The sequence below is a fragment of the Anopheles coustani genome, chromosome 3, assembly GCF_943734705.1.
Source record: "Anopheles coustani chromosome 3, idAnoCousDA_361_x.2, whole genome shotgun sequence".
Taxonomy (NCBI): domain Eukaryota; kingdom Metazoa; phylum Arthropoda; class Insecta; order Diptera; family Culicidae; genus Anopheles; species Anopheles coustani.
The window spans coordinates 65,533,312-65,546,736 of record NC_071288.1 but is presented as its reverse complement, the minus strand read 5'-3'; the positions used below and the strand labels follow the sequence as shown (position 1 = coordinate 65,546,736).

At 39.4% G+C, this 13,425-nt stretch overlaps 1 protein-coding gene across 1 annotated transcript; it reads left to right on the top strand.

The window, feature by feature from the left end:
* The first annotated feature begins 537 nt into the window (after positions 1 to 537).
* On the top strand, positions 538 to 6,243 carry LOC131272863 (solute carrier family 26 member 10-like). Its single transcript, XM_058274733.1, has 6 exons — positions 538 to 1,136; positions 2,135 to 2,433; positions 2,613 to 2,717; positions 2,918 to 3,059; positions 4,899 to 5,503; positions 5,577 to 6,243. Exons 1-6 carry the CDS (start codon positions 668 to 670, stop codon positions 6,033 to 6,035), a joined length of 2,079 nt encoding a protein of 692 aa, XP_058130716.1. The 5' UTR covers positions 538 to 667; the 3' UTR covers positions 6,036 to 6,243.
* The last annotated feature ends 7,182 nt before the right edge of the window (positions 6,244 to 13,425 follow it).

Here is a 13,425-nt window from a genome sequence, read left to right as displayed (position 1 = left end):
TTTAGGTCGAACGGTACCCGGGAACCCGTTTCGACAAGCATAAAAAATTCTGCTATATTTCTGACCCCATGATCGGCAAAGTACCTACCGGTTGTCCGTGGAAGTGGATCCAGTCAACTGGTTGATCTGTTGCCGTTCCCTTTGCCCAAACATTTCTGCCCGGTCATGCATGGGGCACGGTTAAAGCGTTATTTCAGTCTCTGATTCCCTTAGGTGCCGGTGGGGACCAAAAGCAGACGTAGCGTTAATCGCTAGAAGATTATTTTGCCGGGAGTGTGTACCGACAAACAGCCAGGAAAGCCCGGCGGTCAGCGTGGCCTCGACCGTGGACCGTTGAGCCACGGTGATAGGCGCAGTAATTCATCAGCAACAATGCTCTTCCTTGGTGCACAGAAATAGACACAGACTGAGACGAATGTCGCAGCATCAAAGTTGGATATCATAAGGCAGTGAGTGGAGGTGTGTAAAGAGTGGATAGAAGAAGTAAAGCTGCTTAGATAAAGAACCACTAGCCATCCTTCTACGGGGACAGTGATCTGTGACTGTGGGTTTCCAAGCTTTAAAGAGCGCCTAGGACCAACTAGCAACCGGTTGTTGATCAGTCGTTTGGTCAGTCTATCAAGTGTCGTTGAGCGGAAAGGATCGTGCGAACACGCTCGCGAGCACAATGAAGGGAGATCCGGAAGTGGGTGAAAGTGGTATAGTGAATCCCACCTTCTACCAGGAGCTGACCGACGAGCGGGTCGCTCCGGGTGGTGCTGGATCGAGTGAAAGTATTCTACCACAGTTGACTGTGACCCGACCGATCTACCAACAAGATCAACTGAACGATGCCTATCGCTACCGGAAACCGAAAACCAAGCTGAAGCAAGTGCTGCTCGACAGCGTGCGGCCGACTGACGCGAAAAGTTGCTGTAGTAACGTCTTCCCACTGCTCACATGGCTACCGGAGTACTCTTGGAGCCGGGATTTGGTACGGGATCTGATCAGTGGATGCACCGTGGCCGTGATGCATATTCCTCAAGGTATTGGGTACGCGTTGCTTGCCAATGTTCCTCCGGTAGTTGGCATCTACATGGCGTTCTTTCCAGTGCTGATCTACTTCCTTTTCGGTACTTCGAGACACAATTCGATGGGTAAGTGAGAATTGTTGATGTTGTACAATAAGATGTTGGTTTTTTGTTTTAGATAAATCACTTTATTACTTCCTGAAAGAGAGTTCGTGCATTCGATATCACTCCTGCCTGTAGGAATTTATACTCTTGTTACAAATGGTACATTTTTTGCTAAATAGACATAAAGTAGGAAACAAAACATTGGTTTTCGCATGCTGACGCAAATAAATTTAGAGTTTCGACGATGTGACAAAAACACATGTTTTAATTAGTTTTGTTGAGAGTATCTGACGATTTTTGCCCATACTTGCATAACGTTTTAAATCTGTTTCCCATGTAAAAGCTTAAGGGTTCGTACTAGGCGAAATAGAACATATTGTAAATGATTTCAATTTTATTGAGATTGAGATAAGCTATGCTGAATTTACTAAAACTAAAATATTAGTAACCTATTTTCGGATCTGACAAGCTGGTTCCGGTGTTTTTCGTATAATTTTGTTATCCGGCTTTTTGAATTTATTTGGCTTTGCGTTTGAATGCGTCGCCAATATAATCATTTTAGCGTAGGAAGTAGGAGTGACATAAGACTACCACTGTCTTCTTATCTTCGACTCTACTAGTGGTGTTTTCTTTGAGCATTCTATCAGCTGCTTCAGAGAACGGGCGGCGGCGATAAGTTGCTTAGTTTTTTAATCATAGGCGAAAGAATGTCCAACCAGCTGATGCTCTGGCGGTTATTAACCTGACCCAATTCTACTTGTTTTAATTACGGTCCGGTGATTAGTAACCTAACCCAATTCTGTTTTCTTGTTGATGTTTTAGATTTCAAGTCGTAGAAGTTTGCTTCGGTGAGGCTTAGCACAGAATTGATAAAAAACCTATTGCTTTTATGAATAAAGAGTGATCTATTTCTTAACTTTTACTCTATTCATGGTCCATTTTCTGAAACAAAGTTGTTTATTCTGATTATTAACTTTTAATACTTCGATTAATTCTTTTCAATTTTCGCCTCTCAATAGGAACATTTGCCGTAGTGTCCATCATGGTCGGCAAAACGGTCCTGGCGTACACGGGAACCAGCGAAGACGGAGAACCTCCTCGCACCGCACTGGAAGTGGCCACCGCCGTCGGGTTCGTCGTGGGCATCATGCAGCTCATCATGTGCGTCTGTCGGCTGGGGGTGATATCCTTCCTACTCTCCGAGACGCTCGTGTCCGGGTTCACGACCGGTGCGGCCATCCACGTGGTGACGTCACAGATTAAAGACCTCCTAGGACTGTCGCTCCCCACGGTGGGCAGCATGTTCGAAATCATCAAGGTATGACGCCGGGTGTTGGGTTGTGTGCGCGGGTTGAAACCAAAAGCCGGTCGCTACCAGTTGCGTGTGGAGCAAAACCGGTGGCACCGTTTCGGGGCTACCGGCTTACCTTCACCTGCAACTAGTTTCCATCTCATGCCACCCTATCTTTCCCTGCATTCCATTTCCGACTCTCGCAGACGTATATCGAGATCTTCAAGCAAATCACCAATGTCAACTGGGCCGCGATCATTGTCTCGGCCATCACGATCGTGGTGCTGGTGATCAACAACGAGTACCTGAAGGTAAGTCGATAGAACTGCGCGTCGTCCGATTCCCACGAGATGCGTGTGACGTGAGGTGTTGCGTTTCCGAAGGATCTCGTACCTCCCCGGATTGGAACAACGAAGGGCAGGTCCATGTGTTTCTTCCACACCGATTCGACGAACTGCGACTGATAAATCCATTTCCTATGCCTTTCATTTTGCATTTGTTCCGGTTGCAGCCAAAGGTTGCCAAGCGCAGCGTCATACCGATACCGATCGAGCTAATCGCGGTCATTGTCGGTACGCTGGTGTCGAAGTACTTGGAGCTACAGCAGAAGTATGGCATCAAAACGATTCAAAATATCCCCACTGGACTGCCTGGTAAGTGATGCTGGTGTTGGCAAACACTTCCTCTAAAATGCATTTGAAAAAGTGCAATCGCTTTGTAACAAGTACTTTTCAATATTGTACGACATTGTCAAATTAAAATACATTGTCAAATTAATATACTATCATTCATCTATTTGAAATTTTGTCAAATACAGTAGACTATATTACTCATATCACTATCTAACGATGTGTATGTAAAATTAATCATGTTAAGATTGTAGTGTTGTGTAAATATTTAATATACTGAGGTAGATATGGTTATTGCAAAATGCCAACAGCTCCACCATATCTAATAAGGCTATTTTCATTGCCAAGAGATGAGTAATTCAGATTAACATGAACAATGTAAATGGTTTTTTGTTCGTTCAATTATTGTTATTATTTGGTTGCTTATTTTTTGGTTATTCAAATCGCCGCAGTGTGAATAATCTAATGGATAGTATGAATAATCGGAGCAACTTAAATGGGCTTAGATCTAATGATATCACGCTGTGTGACCCGAAAAATTGCAATTGAAAATACATGTTAAATCGTGCCAATGTTCGTGGTTGCGGTTGATCCGTTCCAGATGAAGGGGTTTAGCCACGCTTTCGTCCGTTTGAAAAGACCTTGTTGTTCAACTTTATTACGAGTTCTCAAGTCAACGTATGGATTAACTTTCGGTTCATTCTTCAAAATTAGTTGTTAGGATATTTCTGTTCGGAATTTTCATGTCCGTTTGAGTAGATCAGGTTAGCATGTATTTTATAAGTATTACAACGCAAATGTTGGGATGAGATTATAGAATACCCCAAAAAACAAGCTACTATCTCATTAACCCTCCCATTCCCTCCTATCCTAACATTTGACATGGTTTAACAGTATAAACCTTGATCGCGGGACTACATTACAGCGTACCATACCAAAAAACTGGTACGTCAGTTGTCAAAAATCGATTTTGGTATGGTACGCTGCAACCCAGAAGTGCATTTGGTATGGTACGCTATAAATAATTGGATGATTGAACTGTGGCGTGACTTCCATGGTTCGATTAACACTAGAATCCAAACAGCGGTCATTTTGACCGCAACGCATTTTTCCATTTCAATATCTCGAAAACGGCTTAATATTTTTACAAAAAAAAGGCTTTACTTAAAATCCAAAGTTACATCTAAAACAAGACCAGTTCCGAGAACCAACTACTATACCTAGAATGCTTTTTAGTGGTCTTTTAGGCCGCTCGTTTTAAAACGCTATAAGCGCTTCGCTATTTTTGAAGACTTTTCAAATTAGTAAACGGTGGCTTTTAAGTATATTTGTTGACTATCTTTTCGCATTTTTGGTTCTTCGACGTACCTCTTCATCATTTCGCTAGCTCGGTGTAAAGCGAAAAAAAATGTGGAAGTTGAGTTTTTTCTTTTTATTAGTTGAGATTTTTATTTAATAAAAATAAAATACAAAATTAAAGTAATGCATAATGTAAATCCAGAAGTATATGTGCACTAGAAAACTAGTATGTTAACCAACATTTAAAAATTAAAATCATATTTTTGCGATTACAAATGACGCCATAAATTGGCCTCAAATCATTGGAAAATTCCAAAATCCACATCAATTTGTGGCATCATTTGTGATCATATGAAATTGTTTTTTAAATGTGGCCTGATATATAAACATTTTGGAGTAGAATGTTTTTCGAACTAGCGGAATGATGAAGTAGTTAATATCCAAAATTTAAAAAATATTATACTAGAAAACGTGTAGAAGTGGACAATTTACTAATTGCCAGACAAAAAACACAAATAACTTGTTAAGCATTTTATATTTATTCTTGTTGTTTTCTTTTTCAAGCACCCTCACTGCCCGATTTCAGCCTCATGCCGTCGATCATCATCGACAGTTTCCCGGTAGCGATGGTCGGTTACACGGTGTCCGTCTCGATGGCACTGATCTTCGCGAAGAAAGAAAACTATGAGATCGGATTCAACCAGGAACTATTCGCGATGGGCGCCGGGAACGTGTTCGGGTCGTTCTTCTCTTGTTTTCCGTTCGCGGCATCTCTGTCCCGTTCTTCGATACAGTATTCGGTAGGTGGACGCACTCAGATCGCTTCCGTCATCTCGTGCGGTTTGCTGGCGATCGTTCTGCTGTGGGTAGGACCTTTCTTCGAGCCACTGCCACGGTGTGTCCTTGCGGGAATCATCGTAGTTTCGCTTAAGGGTCTACTGATGCAGGTGACACAGGTTAAGAGCTTTTGGCAGCAGAGCTACATCGATGGGCTGGTGTGGATATTGACGTTCCTTTCGGTGGTCCTATTTGCGATCGACATCGGACTTTTAGTGGGCATTGTGTTGAGCGTATGCTGTATTCTCTTCCGCGCCCTGAAGCCGTACACGTGTTTGCTTGGAAACGTACCGTACACCGACATTTATCTGGACGTCAATCGATACGATGGGGTAAGAACGAGCATCAGATCACGATCGATTTGCCCTCAAAAATGTACAAAACGCTCCTTTCTATTCCATACAGCTCATTCAACACGCAGGGCTGAAGATATTCCATTACTGCGGTGCACTCAACTTTGCCTCCCGGGCGGCCTTCAAGGCGACACTCTGCGAAACGCTGGGCATCAATCTCACCGAGGAAATCAAACGACGAAAAGACCTAGACTGTAAACCTTCCACTGAGCATAACTTTAAGTACATTATTCTAGATTTTTCGTCGCTCAGCTCTATCGATCCTTCCGCCATCGTCACGTTTAAGGCCATGGTGCGAGAGTTTGAGGTTCTGGATATTCAAGTAATCCTAGCCGGCTGTCAACCGCCCGTTTTTGAGACGATGCACAAGTGCGGACTGCTCGGCAGTCTGGACAAACCGTTCTGCCGAGTATTCCTTACCGTGCATGACGCGGTGCAGTTTGCGCGTGAGGCCAACTGTACCGGATCCATCAGTGGCAGTGTTGTTTCGGAATCAACCGGAGTTATGTAGATCCCGAGCTCACCGGAAACACTCCTCGCTGCTGCCGTGCAGTAGCAAAGTGTACTTAAACGCTGATATAATCCGTTAGACAAGGGATTCCAAGGCACGTGCACAGTATTTCGATATGATAGAAAAACAAAGTAGTTTTATGAAGAAGTTACTCTTTGAAAAACCATGCATTTGTATAGGTTGTATCTGACGTAATATATGTTGTTTATTATACGAGTTATGTGTTCTCTTTTCTCGCTCGTCACATACTGCAATGTACAGTACCTTAGCCTCTTTTCTTTTAAGCTTTTATTACCAGTAGATTGTTTCTAAAACTAATATGTGATGGTTAGAGGTGTCAAACGTCTTCTTAAAACATATATCTACCAAGCTTAGGTGTGATAATTCCTTCGTTGTTTTAAGTAGTTACTTAATCCTTCACACTTAAGATTTGTTACGTCATCTCATATGCAGTTTTGGAACTTCAAATTTAATTTATAAATTTGCAAATTAAAAAAAAGCTTTTTTTATTGTGTCTTCTCCATTTCCATCCTTACAAACTTACTGTGGTCCAGCAGTTTACGATTCTGCTTCCCGCAAAACTGCTCGGTCCATAGAATAACATTTCTCGATACATTTGTGACGCATTCTACTATCTCTGGCTCAACTCTACTATCTCTAGTGACACAACTCTACTATCTCTGGTAAGCAAGGTTTAGGAAGGTTCGACTGTAATAAGTTTTTATCGTTGTCGGGCTAATTCGGGACACAGATCAAATATTGCGTGTACATATTTTACTCAATCGCTGTCTTGGCTAAATCCTCCAAGAAACCATTTTTTTCAAACAAGCAAGAAACAAATTACAGTACACATGCATTTTTAGTTTTAGGAAAAGCGATTAACAAAAGCAGAAAAGACACAATAAACTATGTCGAACTTTGAAATGAGATAACCTCATGGACGTCTCAAGGAAAACGTAAAATGAGATTATCTCATGGAACAATTTACATAACTGGAGGTACAGCAACATATCATCGTATTAGAATTCCCCGTACAATACCTTTTGTAATTATTTCGGCGTTAAAAAGATATACGACCAAGGTACATTTCAATGAATACTTCTAAGTGTGCCAATCAAAATTGTTACATTTTTGTATATGCTTGATTTTTGAGTGTGCCAATCAAAATTGTTACATTTTGTATATACTTAGACGAAAAAGTATTGAGCGGTAAAAAACAGCTGATATCCGGAGTTATTTCAGAGCTCTTGAAGTAGAACATTTGGTAGAACATGAGCTCACTGAACCAACTGTTCTCAACGTGCCATTCAGCTCGCCTATTCAGATGAACATTTGGCCCCACGTAAATAAACAGTAAACAAATTTAACTGTTTTTTACAGTTGATGTAAGACATTCCATCGTTGTGTTATGCAAGGATAAAAGCAATGCACGCGAATACAGTGTATGGTAACATAAAAAAGGTATTTCGTAAGAAGTACAGCGAAGGATAATTAATTACGAATCCGTTTTCTAACCGGCAACATCGGGCTTCATTTGAACGAGTAACAGCGGGTTTCATACTCAATAAAAATCATTCATACTTCAAAGAGTGATCCATTTCATGAATGTATCGAATGGTTTGTAGGATGAAAAGGCGACTTTGCTGGATGCTGGATAGGTGTTACCAATTTTTATACTTTCATTTCGCTATGTGTTATGTCAGGCAGATTATGAGGAGCCCTGGAACAGGTTTCCATTTATCCCATTTTTAGCATGACGAGGGTACGGCGGTGTTTGCCCTTTTTTCCCTGCGTTGGTTCATTTGGTTTGATTGCATGTGAATTTATAATAGATTATGACACAGCAAGTGGAGGGTTACAGATTTTTTACCACTTTTTCTAAGCAGTCTTGTTATGTTAGATTCTTTTCAAACTATTGATTAGACTTGATTAACGCCCCATGATGCGTGATAGGGAAGAGTTATTGATAAAACGTCAAAATTGATTTTTGAAAATTACATCAATGGATTGATGACCTTCAATGGACTGACAGCCTATTCAAAAGTTTAAATAAATAAAAAATATGAAGGTTTTTTTAACCTTTTCCTTAAGCTTTAAGCTCTAGGCCTCATTCGGGTTGTATTGTTAAATAGGGTTCCTCCGAGCAATCTAGCAATAATGCAAAATATACACCATTAAATTTTAAATATCCTATGAGAAAAGAAAAAAACGAAAATCGAAAATTCAGTATCCATTCTTGTACCGCAACTAGAGCTACATGTTATTGCTTAATGCCGTCACACATCATTACATCGGGCAATTGAATTACTTGCACGTCAATGACAATTCAGTCGTTAGTTCAGCGGGAGAGTGTGCATTGGTTCTTCGTTGGAATTTCGGTAATGGGTATCTTACAGGGGGGTTTATGTACTCTGACATTTCACTTTTATTGCAAGAGAATGTACAATCTGATAACAAGGATCAGAAATGCGAGAAAACAAACACGATTCTAAAACGTATATTCAAGATTTCAAACTGAAGTAATGTCAAACGAGCAAATTATGAAGAAACAAATTTAGAGAGAATACACATTCGGTCGATTGCTCCAACAAACAATACTGTTGCTCGATTGAAACAAATGGATGAAAAAGAATTTGTGAATTTCGGAAAACACCGTTTTTGCTATTCTTCGCTATGCTATACAGCAACTTTAATAGATAAAAATATACACATATGAGGTTAAATGGATGAAGCTATGTTGCTTTAAGTTGATCGATAACGTCACAACAAATCAATACCAACTGCTAGCTTACGGTATGTTAAATATGATTATTAACACGGGAAAAATTAAATTGTGTTTCCATTAAATCGGCCCAACTTATTTTGCTTTCAGTGAGCAACTGCCGATTTGTCACTCATGCAAGAAATTGCTCCATCGTGGCCGTTGAACGAGTTCGCTCGAAGAGCTAAAGCTGCTGTCTTCAGTTAAACGTTACAAAGTTTTGAGTTTTTTTAATGTTTTACCTGAACCTTTGAGGTGTTTTGCGTGTTATTAAACATTTTTGTATCTTTTCATACGAAACAATTATAACATAAATTTGAAACTTAATGAAAGTTTATTTGAATCAACAGGCAAAAAGTCTAAATATTAGTTTATATTGTCAAAGATACGGAAACAATACTTTAGTAACACTTGTGGTTAGAACTTATACAGCATTTTCCCTAAGTAATAGTAACTAATAATTCCAAGATTGCAGCGCAATATATTGGCTAACAAGTTTCGTTCTATCATGGCAACAACGCATCAACTATAGCATTGCAACATTACCGTTCTAGAAAGCCACATTTAATATCTTTGTAAGTTCATAATTTTTAATTCTGTTAATGCATAAACTAACTACCATGAATATCGAAGGCTAGCTTCGACCTGTATAACTAACAAGTGACAACTAATCGCTTCCATAACGTCTGTAAGTAGATAATGTAATTTTCAAAGAAAATTAATTAAGTAGTTATGCAACTTAACACGTTGACTGTCTCGTCATCCAAAACGCGGGTAGCAGGATCAATGCTGATCAGCCTTTTACTCAAATATAGTAGGGGATCTATGTAGTAGTAAGCTATAATAATGTGGGAAGCCTAGTTTTATTTATTTTTCGAAAACCGTTGGTTCAATAAATTTGAGAAATAAAATTTAAACAAAACTGATTGTGCTAAAATCCCGTACCAAAACAGCGTGGCAGTCAACGTGTTAAATTTTTTTTTTTTTATGTGGCACGACATCCTCTAGTGGGACAAGGCCTCTCTCCGAAGAGAGTTTGTTGTGTGACCGAAAGACGGTATATTATAGATCGGTGGTCAGCCGTTCGTAATACCGGGGGGTGTGCCAGACTCGAGATTCGATCCCACACCTGTGGTGTGGTGTTTCTTCGCGCTACCGCTGCGCCATGGGCACCCCTCAACGTGTTAAATAGATATTAAAAATAGTCTTTTCCAGTTGAAAACATGTTGGGTTATCTTCTTCTATTCTCTATATCTATAAAAATGAATGTTTGTATGTTCGTGATGCTAAAACTCAAAATCGGCTGGACCAATCTTGATGACGTCTTCGTATGATTAGTTCCTTTTTACCCAAGGAAGGTTTAGGAAAAACGAGAATTTGAAAATTCCCAAGGAAAAGCCGGAAAATGGTTCTCTAACGAAAACGGTTGGACTTATCCCAACGAAGTCTTCCGATGATTTGTTTCTTTTGGCCCAAACGCGGCATTGAAGGAGAGGGCTTAAGTGTCTATACTTAATAGAAAGATTATTTCTATGAAGCTATAAAAAGTCCCGATGATTGTGAGATACGTACAAAAATGACATCGCCGAATATATTTCACATCGCTTTTGAAAAGGAAATTTTGAACAAAAAAATGGAAAAACTGGAATTTTAAAACATTCTTTGGATTTGTCGGATATGCCGCGACTTAAAGATAGATCTGTTATTGTTATGTATTGTCGACATCTTCATGAACCGAATCTATGGGGCTTCCCTTGAGTTTCAATACTTTGTTATTCCAATATTAGCTTATTGTTAATATAGGACGAGGCGAAGTTCGTTGGGTCAGCTTGGCATGAGATAAAGATGCGACTGTAAATTCATCTTACATGTATAGTAAACTCAATGCATACAAACAGGTTAAATAGCTGGTTAATACTTTTGTTTTCATTTCTAAACGTGAATGATATGTATAATGTGTAGCATTATGTTAATAACGTTACGAAAATAACCGTCGTTAACGTTAATTCCCTTTGAGGTGATAAAGTAAACAAATATGGAAAACCAATTCTCTAACGCAGCCCTTTTACCTTATTGCACCCAGATAGTAACACTCCCATACACTATGCGTTAAACACAAAGATTGCGGGAGACCAGCCACACGGGAAGGCGGTAGGTCCGTGGAAACTAATAATTCCGCATCGGAGTCATCCGTCACAGGTACCTGAATGGCGCCTGGCAGCAGCATTTTCCCGTCACCCAGTGCTGGACAGTTTATGATCCACATAAAGCAGAATAATGAGTTTCAATGAAAACACCAGCACGACCGGAACGGTGATGCCGCTGATGAAGGCGATGCAACCGACGTCGTGGTGGGTGCCAAAGGATGGGGTTATATAAAATGAATGCCGGGTCAGCATCCGACGACGATCCGCCCGGTAGGAGCTTTTTTTACGTCTAGGTGGAACCAAATTAACTTGCGGCGTTTCGAGGCAGATTTTACGATGTGATTTGGATGCAGTTTTCCGGTTTATGAAACTAACACGCGTTTCACTATCACGGCGGGCTTTTTCTTAGTCGCCTCGGAGATGGCTGATGCAGTTCAGCATTGGACATGGTTCCAAATAGAAGTTGTTATATTTGATTTCAGTCTTCTAATGTAGTGCAAAAAGTAATGTGGTAATATGCGAAAACCATGGCTTTTGTATAATATTTATACTGCTTCGTTTTATAAGTTGAATTATTTTACAGCTTTTTTGTTTTATTTAATATTATATATTTTAAACAAATGCCAAATGAGAAGTAATTATTAGGCATTAAGCGTTATGTGGCGTTGGTTACCAAAGTAATTGCAGTTTTCAAGTACTAGTTTAAGGTATAGCAGCCTTTTTATTCAGCGAAAGTTGCTGGAACTGAAAGTGAAAGGGAATTAGACTCTTGTCCTTTGTCAAATCTTTTGCAAATCTTATATTTAAATGTTTCGTTTTTATTTCCACTCCCGGGTTTAATAAGTTTATTTTTGTTATTTAAATTTGTATGTTTGTTTGTATACAAATAAAAAAAAATAATTGTTCCTTCAACTTTTTTAAATGTAGTCTGACTTTTAAAATATATGGTAAAATGAACCCAATTAAACAATAACAAGGTAAGTATAGTAAAACAAATTAAACGGCGAATAAAAACTAAAAAATTAAATAACAAACGGAAATTCCAACTCTTGCAATATAGCGATGACTGTAATAAAATCTATAAAACACTCAACTGAAACTACACAGAAAGAACTAGTAACGTTCGGTTGTAAAAGGTGATGGTAGAAACATCTAATGAACCTGTGAACCTCTCGCTATCAGACACCTACCTAGTTAGGCAGGGTCTACCATGCATTGAACTTTCTTTGTGCTTTCTACTTTCCCGTGGCTCGGGTGATGACTAAACGCGCCGGGAGTCACAATATTTGATTGATGAGAGCTTCAACCGCCTTCCGTCCGTCCGATATGGTACGATAATGCAGTTTTAGACCGATGTCACCAGCAGAAAACGGCAGCGGCGATGCACTAATCGCATCAGCGGTGAAATAGAAGACGTTACGGATAATTTTATTTATTTATTTATTTCGCCCTGCAATCGATACTCTATTCATTGCAGGCCCTTTGTTTCACCACGTCATGGAACTGACGGTAGGAATACTCGCATATGGCCGTCTGATGGTTGATTAAACCGATTGAGAACGCTTGTTTTATGTCTTCCAACGGTTATAGTGACTAACAATCTATTTATGTGCGCATCAAACTTTTTTCTGCTGTGATATCGTTGATTTGAGTTACAATTGAATTTAGATTTGATTATTTCAAGTGACTATTTGTAAATTTTAGTCGAAATAATACGAAATAATTAAAGAATCACAATTTTTGAAAAAAACAAATAAATATGTTTATGAACGTTTATGTTGAAAGGCGATTTATGTGAAAGAAGTTTAACTTATTTAGGGAGTATGTGCATATAAGGTTTATTGCATAAATAAAATAGTAAAAAGATGCGCATAAATAAAATAGTAAAAAACTGTTTGCGGCGCTTCCATATTCTCCATTCTCAAAAAAGTATCAAAAAAGTGTGTCATGGCTTATACCGCAATCAATCACATTTTGACCGGAAAACTGGCAACAATGGGCGCCAGCGTACGCAAAGTAGTTTTACAATTATAAAAATTTCCTGTTTTGATTTGTTTTCCACTTGTCTAATTTATTAGAATGCTTTTGCACGTCTATGAGCGTTTCTGAAAAATGGGAAATCACATCTATGTCTTTTTACTATCGTTTTTAAACTTCCTCAAAATGGTATCAAGGAATTGAATTCGCTCTTGTACCGCTATCTATCTCATATCGATCGGAAAACTATCCTACACTGTGTACCATCGTAAGCACGACAAGTTCCAAGTACTTGTTGTAAGTGTGTTTGTATCTAGAAACATGCCCACTGTTGGCTGCTGTCAAATATGTGAAACTATATTATGCGAGGAGTCGGCGTAAAAGTGATCCGTCCGCTTGGAAATCAATCCCTTAACGGAGAGGCCCATCATAACTGTCCGAAAAAGGAGCTGAACTTGGGCAGAAACGGATAACCGCGTCTTAGGAAAAGTTTCCATATCTTTCT

What these genes read in the sequence shown, in the direction of transcription:
- LOC131272863 (XM_058274733.1), top strand. Translation starts at nt 668, where the DNA reads ATGAAGGGAGATCCGGAAGTGGGTGAAAGTGGTATAGTGAATCCCACC. An exon ending in TTCGAGACACAATTCGATGG is followed by an intron (nt 1,137 to 2,134) that starts GTAAGTGAGAAT and finishes GCCTCTCAATAG; the next exon opens with GAACATTTGCCGTAGTGTCC. An exon ending in ACGTCAATCGATACGATGGG is followed by an intron (nt 5,504 to 5,576) that starts GTAAGAACGAGC and finishes TATTCCATACAG; the next exon opens with CTCATTCAACACGCAGGGCT.